This window comes from Notolepis coatsorum, assembly GCF_963971535.1.
Source record: "Notolepis coatsorum genome assembly, chromosome: 16".
NCBI lineage: Eukaryota > Metazoa > Chordata > Actinopteri > Aulopiformes > Paralepididae > Notolepis > Notolepis coatsorum.
This window is the reverse complement of record NC_140180.1, coordinates 1971172-1986772: the sequence shown is the minus strand read 5'-3', so window position 1 is coordinate 1986772 and position 15601 is coordinate 1971172. Positions and strand designations below refer to the sequence as shown.

The window sequence follows — 15601 nt, the reverse complement described above, 5'->3', positions numbered from 1 at the left end:
TTTCTTTTTTTATAATGGTAGTGTCTGGTTAGGAGCGAGGGATAATGGATGGATTATCCAATGGGGGGTCCGGGAGGGGGGGGGGGGTACGAGCTAGAGCATATGTGTGTAGGTTTTTAGATAACAGGTATTAGGGGTATATCCTGTATAAGACAACTAACTAAATGGTGATTTCATTGGATGTGCACTGTCAACTAATGCTTGTATATCTTATCGTGTGTTGTCATGTTTGTTTATGTGTTTGTTTAAAAAATAATAATAAAATACAAAAAAAGTGCGGCCGGGTAGCGCAGCGCACTAAGCGTCTGCCGACCGTCCATACTGATACAATTGGCAGTGTCAGCGGGTGGGAAGCCGGTGGGGTGGGTCCTGGTCGATGTAAACAGCGACTCCTACAGGTCGGTCGGGGCACCTGCACAGCAAGGGAAGGATCTGGGAGAGGTAGTGTGATCCTTCCACACGTTACACTCCCCCAGTGAGAGTCCGCGCTGCCAGGTGAAAAGAAGCGGTGGGCTGGGTACACATGTGTCGGAGGAAGCATGTGATAGTCTCCGCCCTCCCAGACCGACGGTAGGGGGCAGAGTGCGCAACGACCAGGAAGGGGATTGGGAATTGGCATAACGACTAGCATTGGGATGGGAGAAAAACACAAAAAAGAAGGGGGGAAAAGATAAAAAATAAAATAAAAAAAATAATAGGTATAAAAGACAATAAAAGTAGTGCAATGTAAACGTGGAGAATAGGCATAAAATAAGTACAATAGTACAATGTCGCTCGAAGGCACGTGAACCCCCCCCCGGAAAAGTCAGTCCCCCAAACACCCCACACATCATTACATCACAGTAATAATAATAGAACATAGAACAAAGTGCAAGTAGTAATGATAATAGTGATAACAGTAGTAGTAGTAGTGAACAGTAGTGAGTGGCAGGATTCATTCAGACAGTAGTAGTAGTGATGATGGTATACAATGGTCAAACCAGGAATAGCACAAACAAAAATTCTATCTTGATGCAAATGAAGGTGTGGCTTTTACACATGGATGAAAATGATTTGTTTCTGAGAGTTAACCCTTTCACTCCTACCACACTACAGAAGGTTAACCTTTCACTACCACAGGGGTTCCCAAAGTTTTCAGGCCGCGACCCCCGAAATAAGGGTGTCAGAGAGCCGTGACCCCCACTATTATAGGAGGTAAAAAAAATATATTTTTATTTTTATTTTTTATTATTAAAAATATATATATATATATTATAAATGGAAATGTATGGTTGAAACATGCAAACGTTCAAACGCACACACACTAATAAGCTTGGAGGCTTTTAACCAGGGCCGGACTGGGGAAATCATTCAGGCCAGGAAATATAGCCCCAGTCAGGCCAGCAGGGGGTCTGGGGGTCCCCCACCAGGACATTTTCTGTTGCAAAGACTTCATTTCCTGCATTCTTTAATTTGTACCCTTTAAATGCCAGTGTTTGTGATGGCATCACAAATCATTGTTAAAAAAACAGGCTAGCATATGTATGATTAGCAACAACACTGATTTTGATGGATTTTCAGTTTTTTTGTAATGTCAGATAAAAAAAAATACAATCTTTTATTCAACTTCAGCCCTGATCATAACACCACATATTCATTTTATAATTCTAACCCTTTAAATGCCAGTGTGTGTGATGGCATATATTTACAATATATCAAATGCAAAGTAGATTTTTTTGGGGGGGATTATTACAGGCTAGCATGTGTCAATGATTAGCAACAACACTGATTTTGATGGATTTTTAGTTTTTTGTAAGGGTCCCGCCTCCACCAATCACATGCGGCTCCCTTTGTGTGTGTGTGAGCAAGAGAGAGAGAGAGATAGTTCTCCAACTTGTGTGAGTTGCAGTGATCTCTTGGTTGTTCCCCACCTAGGTTATCTAACTATTGCGCCGCCGCAACTAGAGACACTGGCCTGGCCTGCTTCTAAGTTCAGTGGCCTGACTGCATGGAAATCCCCCTTTTTTTTTTTTTTTTTTTTTTTTTTTTTTATCATCTGGCGACCCCCCCACTTTGGGAACCACTGCACTACCACACTACAGACGGTAGTGTGGCAGTGAAAGGGTTATCTATCTAGGTCGTCCTCGGACGGGCCCTCCATCGGTGCGTCCAGTCCCCCCGATCCTCCTCCATCTGGCTAGCTCGCCGGTGCTTTCTGCTCCCGCATCTCTCCTGAGTACGTCCACATATGTTGGCTCCCACAGCACAAGTTTGCTGGCTGGCAGCTCATGGTGTCTCTGGCAGTGACCTGCCAGCCTCATCCCCCTGACTGCCCCCCCCCCCCCCCCCCCCCCCCCCATACAAGATTGCATTAGTGTCATGCTCATCCCTGTTGACGTTGAGCCCCACACGCATCATTCTGGTGTAGCACCCACCCAGGGCCTTCTGCAGGGTGGGCTTCAGCGTCCAGCATTCACTGCCACACAGAAGGACAGACTCCACTGTTGCATGAAAGAAGCTGAGCTTGATTTGACGGGGGAGGTTGGATTTCATTCATGCAACAATGGGATTCGATTTCTTTAGCAAAAAACAGGGACACATTTAGAAAGCGACACATTACTTGCAGGTAAGGAGGACATGTGCCCGTGTGACATGTTGTGTGTTGATCACGTGTGTGTGTGTGTGTGTGTGTGTGTGTGTGTGTGTGTGTGTGTGTGTGTGTGTGTGTGTGTGCGTGTGTGCGAAACTAGGCCTTTGAAGGAGAGAAGGAGCTTTATAGAGGAGGAGAGTGGAGAGTCGGGGCGGGAGGGGCCAGACCCAGGCCCCGCCCAGAAGAAACATCGGCCAACCCCTGCGTCCGAAGGGTTGACTGACAGTGGTGGCGAGCCCCCAGCTGGCGATGTGGAGGAAGAGGAGGGAGCGCGGGGCGGAGGGAAGAGCAGACTCCGAGCCAGGTAAGAGCCTTCTAATAGGAACACTGATCCAGGACCAGTGTTCATAAGAGCCAGGGACCTCTTTATCAGACTTCTAATAGGAGCACTGATCCAGGACCAGTGTTCATAAGAGCCAGGGACCTCTTTATCAGACTTCTAATAGGAGCACTGATCCAGGACCAGTGTTCATAAGAGCCAGGGACCTATTTATCAGACTTCTAATAGGAGTACTGATCCAGGACCAGTGTTCATAAGAGCCAGGGACCTATTTATCAGACTTCTAATAGGAGCACTGATCCAGGACCAGTGTTCATAAGAGCCAGGGACCTATTTATCAGACTTCTAATAGGAGCACTGATCCAGGACCAGTGTTCATAAGAGCCAGGGACCTATTTATCAGACTTCTAATAGGAGCACTGATCCAGGACCAGTGTTCATAAGAGCCAGGGACCTATTTATCAGACTTCTAATAGGAGCACTGATCCAGGACCAGTGTTCATAAGAGCCAGGGACCTATTTATCAGACTTCTAATAGGAGCACTGATCCAGGACCAGTGTTCATAAGAGCCAGGGACCTATTTATCAGACTTCTAATACATTTACATTTACATTTAGTCATTTAGCTGACGCTTTTATCCAAAGCGACTTACAAGTTCTGTACGACAAGCCATCAGGAAGGGCACAACTCTATCAGCTGAGCAACAATGTTCATCAAAGTGTTGAGTGCTACAGTGTAGGTTAGTTTATTAGGACAAGGACTGATTGTGGACTTCAGGAGGTCGGGGGTCAAGGACTACAGCCCCCTCAGCATCGACGGGGCACCGGTTGAGAGAGTCAACAGCTTCAAGTACCTCGGAGCCCACATATCCGAGGACTTGACATGGACCATACACATTAACAGTGTGGTGAAGAAGGCACGACAACGCCTCTACTTCCTCAGGCGCCTAAGGAAGTTCCAAGTCAGCCAGAAGATCCTTAAGAACTTCTACTCATGTACAATAGAGAGCATCTTGACCGGCAACATCACCTCCTGGTTTGGGAATAGCACTGCAAAAGACCAAAGCAGACTACAAAGAGTGACACGTTCAGCCGAACGCACAATTGGAGGGGGGCTCCCCACCCTCCAGAACATTTACTACAAGCGTTGCAAGGGGAAGGCTAAGAGAATTATTAAGGACTCGAGCCACCCGAACAACTGCCTCTTTGAACTGCTGCCGTCAGGCAAGCGATACAGGAGTCTCAAGGCGAGCACAGAAAGACTCAGAAGTAGCTTCTATCCCCAGGCCATCAGGCTGCTAAACGAACAATGAATGAACACTACACAACAACAACCACCAAACACACATAGCACACACATCCACACGCACACACTCACTTTAAACAAACACACTGTAGCACCCACTACACACACTTTATAGCACACACCCACTTTAAACAAACACACTGTAGCACCCACTCCCCACACTTTATATTTATGGATGAAGGATTGCACTACAACTCGTACACCTTACTGTAAATTGTACCTAAAATTGTACCTCATCCCATTTCTGCTTTGCACTAGATAGTACTGTACATTAGTACACTGCATAGTATTGTGTATTGTATATTATATGGTAACTCAGAACATTGTACATATGTCTATACCGAACAACTGTGACCTCATTTTCTTCTTCTAAATTCATGCTATATTATGTTATTATGTTATTTGATACTATCTTGTCTAGCACAGTCTCTGGAGCGTAACAGTAAGAAGCATTTTGTATGAAAGTATTCTGTACTTCTGTATGACAACTATTAAAGAACTTGAAGTGCATGACAGTACGGTTAGTTAGGGTTAGATTTTTTTTTTTTTTATTTTTTTTTTTTATTCAGATAATGGTTGAAGAAGTGCGTCTTTAGTCGACGGCGAAAGATTGGACGTGATTCGGCTGTCCTAACTGGGGTGGGTAGTTCATTCCACCATTGTGGGGCAAGGACTGAGAATAGGCGACTTCTCTTTGATGACCCTCCCGGAGCTTGGATAGGAGTAGGTCTGAGGCGGCCAGAAGATGCAGAGCGTAGGGGTCTTGAGGGTGTGTAGTTAGAGACCATTGACCGGAGGTAGGAGCACTGATTCAGGACCAGTGTTCATAAGAGCCAGGGACCTATTTATCAGACTTCTAATAGGAGCACTGATCCAGGACCAGTGTTCATAAGAGCCAGGACCTCTTTATCAGACTTCTAATAGGAGCACTGATCCAGGACCAGTGTTCATAAGAGCCAGGGACCTCTTTATCAGACTTCTAATAGGAGCACTGATCCAGGACCAGTGTTCATAAGAGCCAGGGACCTCTTTATCAGACTTCTAATAGGAGCACTGATCCAGGACCAGTGTTCATAAGAGCCAGGGACCTATTTATAGGGTTGGGCATCGTTTGGATTTGAACGTTCCGATTCTCCATTTCGATTCCTGTTCTAAGCGATTCTCGGTTCCGATTCTTTGAGCTGCAGGTCAAAACAGGTCACAGCTTATTTCTCGGGAGAATACTTTTATTTGAAAAATCCTTTATTTTTTTCATACTATTCACATTTGTCAGTTGACTTGATACAGTTTAATTTGGTTGCTGTACTGTAACTAGGGTATTCAATTACGTAACTTCAAACTTCAATAACTGTAACTGGAAAACTGAAAAGGCACATTATATACATTAAACTCTTAACTTAATAAACTGAAACCTGCTGAAATAACATTGCAAGTTGGCAGCAGTCTAAAAAACAAAGAGCTGCAGCCCAGGTGGGTGTTGAGATATGAAACTAAAACAAAGTCATGTGAAAAATAAAATAAAAAAATTGGTTCCGGAATCTTCTTAACGGTTACGGAACCGGAAGTTAGGAACCGGTTCTCGGTGCCCAACCCTACCTATTTATCAGACTTCTAATAGGAGTACTGATCCAGGACGCCTGAATACTTTCCACAACAAATTCGTGTTTCCGCGTCTCTGATTGGCCACGCGCGTTTCTGGTCATGTGACATGTGCGCCAATCGTGGGACCGCAAGTTTTTGGATGGTTAAGCTTAGGCGCTCTTTCGAAGTTGGTTACGGTTAGAGTTTGTCTTAGAGCAGGGCGATAGAACGCCTGCCCTGATTCCAAACTCTAACCTTAACCAACTGCGAAAGAGTCGCCTAAGCTTAACCAGTGATAAACTAGGCGTTAGGTAGTTTGCAGGCTGTTAGACCCGGAAATAGGCGCAGAACTTGCCGTCCCACGATTGGCGCACATGTCACATGACCAGAAACGCGCGTGGCCAATCGGAGCGCAAAACTCGAACGCGGAAACACGAATTTGTTGTGGAAAGTATAGACGCATCCAGGACCAGTGTTCAAGTCACATGAACATTCAGTCAGGCATCAGTTGGGCTCTTGAGATTTCAGTGGTTCAACTCTTTTAGATAAAAGGCTCTGGTCAAGTCCAAACTGTCTCCCTTCTGTTCCCTATCTGGTCTGTCTGCCTGTCTGTCTGTCTCCCTTCTGTTCCCTCTCTGGTCTGTCTGCCTGTCTGTCTGTCTGCCTCCTGTTAACTCTCTGGTCTGTCTGCCTGTCTGTCTGTCTGCCTTCTGTTCCCTCTCTGGTCTGTCTGCCTGTCTGTCTGTCTCCCTTCTGTTCCCTCTCTGGTCTGTCTGCCTGCCTGTCTGTCTGTCTCCCTTCTGTTCCCTCTCTGGTCTGTCTGCCTGTCCGGCGCCTGTCTGTCCTGACCAGGTCTGGGAAAGTGAAGAGGGCGGAGTCAGAGATGGTGGAGGCAGACTCTGGTCCCTCCCAGTTGAGAGGCAGACCAATCCTAACCGACGAAGAGCTAACCGATGAGGATACCAGCTGGGTATGGACCAATCGGAGCACACGGCTCTAGCCAGGAGCCAGTAGTGGATGATGCTCGGTGTTGTTTTTGGATTGTGTTACACTTGCACAAGACGCACATGGTTTATACAGTACTAATGGTTTATATTAGGGCTGTCAGTTTATTGCCTTAATTAGATAAATTAATTACACAGCAAATTATCGCGTTATGAAAATTAACTCGATAATCTTTTTTTTTAGATTTATTATTATTATTATTTTTGTATATTTTTTTTGTATTTTTTTTTAAACAAACATATAAACAAACATGACAACACACGATAAGATATACAAGCATTTATTAACAGTGCACATCCAATGAAATCACCAATTAGTTAAATGTCTTATACAGGATATACCCCTAATACCTGCTATCTATTCCCCTACACACATATGCTCCAGCTCGAACCCCCCCCTCCCGGACCCCCCATTTGGATAATCCATCCATTATCCCTCGCTCCTAACCAGACACTACCATTATATGCTAGCTTTTATTCTCTCCACCACTTCTAACCACATTGTCATTATTATTATTATTATTATTATTATTATTATTATTATTATTATTATTATTATTATTATTATTATTATTATTATTATTATTATTATTATTATTATTATTATTATTATTATTTTTTATCTCATTCATTCCATAACAACGTAGAATAAACATTTACAATTTTTTTTTTTTAAATGGACCATTTGCATGTTCTTGGTATCTGATTCTAGGGACATTATGGATCTCAGGGAATGTATTCCCAGTGTCAGAAATACTGTGGGCCGAATCCACAAACGGTTTGCGCTGTATTTTTCGACGCATATCGCTCTCAAATGAAATGAAGGTGGCCCGCATGCGTTGCTTCAGCATTGCGTCCGGTGCAATTGGCACCTCCCCTTTCTATGTAAATGAGCCTCTTCACAGGTGATCTGGCAGCAGTAACAGCGTGACCGCGAAATAATATTTCGAAGGAGAATATCACTCTGGATGAAATCAAGGATGATATTGAGCAGGCAATGTTGTGGCGTTATGCTCCAGAATAAACGATTTATTTATTCCGAGTTGGTTTCCCACTTCAGTTTGAAAGTTAATTGTGTCTGTTTGTAATTCTTTTCTTTTCTATATCACTTAAATGGGATATAAACTACATTTAAATATAGCACAATAGAATATAGTACAACAGAATTATAAGTGACAAAGCTGTCTTTTCTTAACACTGTCGGCTTCCCCGATGTCGTGGGCGCGATACCACCTGGCGGAAATGAGCAAGTTTTTCGAAATAGGAAACATACCTGTTCCATCAATATCCAGATGGTGTGTAACGCCAGTCATTTAATTACTAATGGTCGCCAAGTTCCCTGGGTCAGTGCACGACCGCTACATCTTTCGGAACAACAGTCTATTCCCTCCCCCTAATACTGCCGATGTGTATTAGTGCGGACGACCAGCTAAACTGAAAACAATGTGGAGAGCTGGGCTCGAACCCAGCGTCTCCAGCATTGGTGGTGAGTGCCTTGCCCACTGCACCACCTAGCCGCCCTATAATTAGAATTAGTTGATTAGTCGACAAAAAGGTCGATTAGGCTATCACCTAAAGTCCACGTTTATTATTTTCTATACCATATTGTTTTATTTGTATAAGATATATATTTACTGTTGACCTGATAGTGTTTTATTGTTCGCCCGTATGCTCCTTGTATCGCGCGTAACTTGGTACCCCTGTGTACATTTAATATTGGTTAATTAATCATTTAGTATTTGTCAATCTCATTATTTAAATACAGTCATAATGATTATGATTATTATTATTATTATATATTATTGTTATATTATGTATTATTAACAGGCCTAGGTTATAATCACAATAAAGGGGTGGTGTATTATAGAATGAAATATGAACTAAGTTAAGCACAATAGAATATAATATAATTATGAAATCGAATATAGGCCATGGCTTTACAACTTAATAAAGCTATTTTCAAGTCTTACTGGACAAAATAAATACAAAGAAAATATGAATTAATGTTCAATCTAAATAATACCTCTTCTGTATTAGGAAATCCAGCGTTCAAGAATATATCTTTGTATCTTTTCAATGTAATGTAAATTATAAAACAGTAACCTCACAAAGATAATGCATAACTTGCAATTAGTGTACAAAACGAATTTGGTTTTGTAAATGGTTTATACAGTACTAATGGTTTATATAGTATTATAATATGAATAGTACTAATGGTTTATACAGTACTAATGGTTTATATAGTATTAATAGGGCTGTCCCCGACTAAGGATTTGGATAGTCGACTTTGATTGGCCGAAATTTGCAGATTTGCAGACTGGTAAAAAAAATATATGATTTAAATTTTTTTATTTATATCATTACATTTGGGCTGTGGGGGGTGCTTAATGTCTGAAGGAGTCGACTGAAGGCTTCTTGTCCTCTGCAAAAGCATGCAATTGGTCCACTGATGGATACATCTTGATATTTGTCTAGTCTAGTGTGTTCATTAGATGGGTGAAATCCTCTTTCAGTGCCTCTGCGCCCATTTTCTTAGGCAGTTAGCCTCTGGTATGCGCGCCATTAGCGTTAGCTTCTAGGCCTCTTTGCTTTAAAAAAAAATATATATATATATATATAAAGTACATGTATTTTATTGTGACGACTAATAAACAAACTTGAAACTATCTCTCTTTCTCCCCCTCAATCTCTCTCTCCCTCTATCTCTTTCTCTCTCTCCCCCCCCCTCTCTCTCTCTCCCCCCCCTCTCTCCCCCCCTCTCTCTCTCCCCCTCTCCCTCTCTCCCCCCCCTCCCCCTCTTCCTCTCCCCCCCCCTCTCCCCTCTCTCTCTCTCCCCCTCTCTCTCTCTCCCCCTCCCTCTCTCTCCCCCTCCCTCCCTCTATCTCTCTTGTAGAACCCCAGTCAGAAGAAGACCGGAGCCAAACCCAGGAAGTCCTCCCCTGCTCCCAGGACCACAAAGCCCCCTTCTGGTAAATTGAGGAAGACTTCCTCTGTTAGGTCCAAACTCAAGAAGTCAACTGGTGAAGGGCGGAGTCAGGATGAGCAGACCAGGAAGTCATCATCAGGCACATCCAGGAAGTCATCATCAGTCACATCCAGGAAGTCATCATCAGGCACATCAGGTAAACAGGAACCTGTTCAGAGCACTTTAGTATAAATTACCTTCTGGCTTTCTGCCATCTTTTATAGTCAAACTGTTAGGTCTACTGCCATCTTTTATAGTCAGGCTGTTAGGTCTACTGCCATCTTTTATAGTCAGACTGTTAGGTCTACTGCCATCTTTTATAGTGAAACTGTTAGGTCTACTGCCATCTTTTATAGTGAAACTGTTAGGTCTACTGACATCTTTTATTGTCAGACTGTTAGGTCTACTGCCATCTTTTATAGTCAGGCTGTTAGGTCTACTGCCATCTTTTATAGTCAAACTGTTAGGTCTACTGCCATCTTTTATAGTGAAACTGTTAGGTCTACTGCCATCTTTTATAGTCAGACTGTTAGGCCTACTGCCATCTTTTATAGTCAGGCTGTTAGGTCTACTGCCATCTTTTATAGTGAAACTGTTAGGTCTACTGCCATCTTTTATAGTGAAACTGTTAGGTCTACTGCCATCTTTTATAGTCAAACTGTTAGGTCTACTGCCATCTTTTATAGTGAAACTGTTAGGTCTACTGCCATCTTTTATAGTGAAACTGTTAGGTCTACTGCCATCTTTTATAGTCAAACTGTTAGGTCTACTGCCATCTTTTATAGTGAAACTGTTAGGTCTACTGCCATCTTTTATAGTGAAACTGTTAGGTCTACTGCCATCTTTTATAGTCAGACTGTTAGGTCTACTGCCATCTTTTATAGTCAAACTGTTAGGCCTACTGCCATCTTTTATAGTCAGACTGTTAGGTCTACTGCCATCTTTTATAGTCAGACTGTTAGGTCTACTGCCATCTTTTATAGTCAGACTGTTAGGTCTACTGCCATCTTTTATAGTGAAACTGTTAGGTCTACTGCCATCTTTTATAGTGAAACTGTTAGGTCTACTGCCATCTTTTATAGTCAGGCTGTTAGGTCTACTGCCATCTTTTATAGTCAGACTGTTAGGTCTACTGCCATCTTTTATAGTCAGGATGTTAGGTCTACTGCCATCTTTTATAGTGAAACTGTTAGGTCTACTGCCATCTTTTAAAGTCAGACTGTTAGGTCTACTGCCATCTTTTATAGTGAAACTGTTAGGTCTACTGCCATCTTTTATAGTGAAACTGTTAGGTCTACTGCCATCTTTTATAGTGAAACTGTTAGGTCTACTGCCATCTTTTATAGTCAAACTGTTAGGTCTACTGCCATCTTTTATAGTCAAACTGTTAGGTCTACTGCCATCTTTTATAGTCAAACTGTTAGGTCTACTGCCATCTTTTATAGTCAGGCTGTTAGGCCTACTGCCATCTTTTATAGTCAGGCGGTGTGCATATGGCACACAGTTGACGGCCATTCATCACAACACTATATAGGCAATGAATGAAAACTGGTTGCAGTTTTTGTTGTCAACTGTGGGACCCCAGCATAAAAAAAATAACGTTTTTAACCCTTTCAGCTTCATCACGTAACGCACCCCTTTTTCTTCCCCTAGCCAGTGAATCTGCAGAAGCCACCGATAGAGAGCAGCAGAAGAAGAAGAGTGGGCGTGGCCTTAAGAGTGGCAAGAACCAATCGGAGCTGGAGGTGGTGCTGGATGCCTTTCTGGATTTCTGTGACCAGTACCGGTAAGTTAACGTGTAGTGGGTGGAGTCTCTACTCTATTCACTATAGTGTTGTTGTTGTTGTTGTTGTTGTTGTTGTTGTTGTTGTTGTTGTTGTTGTTGTTGTTGTTGTTGTTGTTGTTGCTGCTGCTGCACTAGGAGACACTTCCACTAGCTTCAATTCATCCTCGAAAAAACAAAATCCTACATCTCAAGCTCTTATCCTGCAAATAAAATAAACACATTTCCACAATGTTAGAAGATATCTGCTAACCAGTTCTACTCAGCAGCTATAAGCTATATTTTAATTATCACAGAAATATATAAGATGGCAGGGTCACAGTATAGCCACCTGTCAGTCTAATTATCATATAAATATATAAGATGGCAGGGTCACAGTATAGCCACCTGTCAGTCTAATTATCATATAAATATATAAGATGGCAGGGTCACAGTATAGCCACCTGTCAGTCTAATTACCATATAAATATATAAGATGGCAGGGTCACAGTATAGCCACCTGTCAGTCTAATTATCATATAAATATATAAGATGGCAGGGTCACAGTATAGCCACCTGTCAGTCTAATTATCATATAAATATATAAGATGGCAGGGTCACAGTATAGCCACCTGTCAGCCTAATTATCACTACAAAGGATTATAGCTGCAACTAACGATTATTTTAATTTAATTAAATGTTCAAGTTCAAGTTTCTTTTATTGCCACACGGCCAGGCCGGTGGAATTTGAGCACGGTGCAGGTGGTAGCTGCGACAATACACCACATGGATGATGGAACACAACATAACATCAACAACAACATAACATAACATAACAGCAGGGGGTGAAATTAGGATGAGTTGGAGTTGAGTAATTGTATGGCCTTGGGGAAGAAACTGTTGTTGAACCTAACCGTGCGACTACCTAGTGACCTAAACCTTCTACCAGAAGTTTAAGATGTACCACATCACCTCCTCAGTCGCCCCCCCCTCCCACCCCACACACCAGCCTCATGTTCTGACAATGAATATGATTTGATCTTGAAGAACATTTAAAACTGGGTGTGTGTGTGTGTGTAGGGAGACTGTGGAGTCGACGGCGGTGCAGAAGGCCATTGGTTCCTTCTCCTCCTCGGTTGAGGAACACCTCCATCAGAAGGTCAGAACCGTCTCCATGGTACCAACCCCGGAGCGGCTGGATTCGCCTGTTCGAATCCAGCTCACAGCTCCGGGGTTGTCACCAGCTTGGCTGGCCGTTCACACTAATAAAATTGGCAGTATTGGAGGGTGGGAGAAGCTGGCGGGGTGGGTCCGGGTCGTTGTAAACAGCGACTCCTACAGTTCGGTCGGGGCGCCTGCTCAGCGCGGATAGGACCTGAGTGGGATAGTGTGATCCTTCCACACGTTACACCCTCTCAGTGAGAGTCCGCGCTGCCAGGTGAAAAGAAGCGGTTGATTGGCTGGACGTGTGTCGGAGGAAGCACGTGATAGCCTCCACTCTCCCAGACCGACTGTGGGGGGTAAGTGCGCAGCGACCAGAAAGGTGAAGGATTTGGGGTGCTTTTTCAATGTATGTGATGTATAGATTGGGGGGAGAGGATCACAGCTAAAACGGTGATCGAAATGTGCATGGAAGATGGTGATAGAAGAAGCGGTTCAGAGGCAGTAGCCAGCAGAATGTTTAGCAGCCAGCCGAATGTTTGTTGACATTCCTTGTAAGAACATCTGAGATAAGAGCGAGTGTACTGTCTCACAGAGCGAGGGAGAGGGGTGACCTCTTTAATGCAACAGTGAATGAAACGTTTAATGGTGTGAAAGGTTATTAACGCAGTTGTCATGACAACGCGGCACATGACAACCAGGAAGGGGTGGGCTATCGTTGCTACGGCGAGGATCTATAAGTCAAACGGTGTTTCCGGGTGTAAGGCAGACTAGAATCTGACCAAGAGCGAGTAGGACTGAGATCACACAGAAGACACTCTCTCCTCTCATCACAGAGAGGAGGGGGGGGGGGGGAGAGAATGCCACATCATCATTAGCTTCGGCTAACGCGAGGAGGGTTAGGCTAAAGACCAGGCCTGAACACTATTGGACTGAATAACAAAAGGACGATAGACGAACACACCGAAAGATCATTAGAATAGACTCTTCAAGGACGATACAATTTGATAACATCTGATAACATCTGATTATGAGGTTCTGTTTATAGCAATAAAACAAAGCTTTTCCTCATAAGGTATTTCACGGTGTCGAAGTGTCGAATTCTTACGGAGGTGGAGAATTAGTATGGTTTATGGATTGCACTAACGGGGGAGATAAGGATCTTATCAGCCAGTGTCGGAGAGACGTCAGGACCATTAAAATGACACAACGCAGAGGAATTGGATGGAGAGCCAAAACAGATGAAGACGTGATACTGGCCAGTTTGATCAGGATCTTACAGAAGGGGATTGGGAATTGGCATAACGACTAACATTGGGATGGGAGAAAAGCGGAGGAAAAAGGAGGGGGGAAAAGATAAAAAAATAAAAAAAGAACCGTCTCCATGGTCACTGAGCTGCTACACCAACCGTCTCCATGGTCACTGAGCTGCTACACCAACCGTCTCCATGGTCACTGAGCTGCTACACCAACCGTCTCCATGGTCACTGAGCTGCTACACCAACCGTTTGGTAAAATATCCTGAATCCCAGAAAAGACGGTAAAGAGGGGGTTTGAGACAGAAATATGTCACAATCACTCACAAACGCGTAGGGCTGTACCGAATGCTTCGAAGCGTATTGCGCTTCGACGCTTATTGCGTCATACAAACGGGAAATGGATTCTAGCAGATCGACGTCAAATAATTGGAATATTTTTCCTCCAGTCTCATCGGCGAACGGTAAGAGGAATATAACGTTATTTTCAGCCCGATTGTTTATTCATTTCACGGCAATCCATCTGATCAACATATCAACCCATACTAAATAAAGCCGTTACTGACGATCAAGGAATTATAAACGACCCCCCCCCCCTTTCCTTCACGCATGATGAAGCATAATGTATACCGATCATATACATTTGAATTTTTTAATATAGCGTGTATAGGAAAGAACCGCCAATCAATAATCTATCATATGCGTTTGGGCCTATAACTCTAGTTTTAGGAATTACTGCAGAAAACCTTAAAAACATACTTATATTCTAGAAGGTATTAACACAACAATGTATGAATGAAAAAATATAACGTCCCCACATCCTGAACGATAGATAATCGATGTTGAATGGGCCATAGTAATGTCGATATAGCTATAATATTTAAAAAGTTATAGCCCTGCAAAGAAGGTAAACATCTCCATAGGGTTACAGCGCTGGCAGACTGGGCAATAAGGATGGGCACAATGGCTGGCAATCAAAGTGTTAAAGGATAACTCCACTTTTTTTTTAAATTAGCTTATTTAACATCTTCCCTGGAGTTAGACAAGAAGATGCATACCTTTTTTGTCTCTGTGCGTGCATTTTAGCTTTGGGAATAGACACTCCGTTAGCATAGCTTAGCTTCATCACTGGAAGTGGGGGAGGACAGTAGCCTTACAGTGCCTTACAGTGTATTGCAAGGTCTGACATTGACCAAACTTGATATGCATGACCTTGGTGGGCTCTAGGTCAACTCCTGAAAAGGGGGTCAATGTCAGACTTTGCAATCAAAAGTTAGGGGGCTAATAACCCTTGCCATAATTTCAGTGCGCCCCTAACTTTTGATTGCAAGGTCTGACATTGACCCCCTTTTCAGGAGTTGACCTAGAGCCCACCAAGGTCATGCATATCAAGTTTGGTCAATGTCAGACCTTGCAATACACTGTAAGGCACTGTAAGGCTACTGTCCTCCCCCACTTCCAGTGATGAAGCTAAGCTATGCTAACGGAGCGTCTATTCCCAAAGCTAAAATGCACGCACAGAGACAAAAAAGGTATGCATCTTCTTGTCTAACTCCAGGGAAGATGTTAAATAAGCTAATTTAAAAAAAAAGTGGAGTTATCCTTTAAGGTGAGCCTGCCAGCCAAATGACCATTCCAGAATGTAGACTAGAATGGG

At 43.2% G+C, this 15601-nt stretch overlaps 1 protein-coding gene across 1 annotated transcript in view; it reads left to right on the top strand.

The window, feature by feature from the left end:
- The first annotated feature begins 2733 nt into the window (after positions 1-2733).
- The window catches only part of cenpu (centromere protein U), an 18272-nt gene continuing 5404 nt past the window's right edge, over positions 2734-15601 (top strand). Inside the window, exons 1-5 of the mRNA XM_084331615.1 lie at positions 2734-2933; positions 6649-6766; positions 9694-9922; positions 11419-11551; positions 12608-12686. Of these exons, the coding sequence (XP_084187741.1) occupies positions 6680-6766; positions 9694-9922; positions 11419-11551; positions 12608-12686 (528 nt within the window). The 5' untranslated portion in view covers positions 2734-2933; positions 6649-6679. The remainder of the gene's footprint in view (positions 2934-6648; positions 6767-9693; positions 9923-11418; positions 11552-12607; positions 12687-15601) is intronic.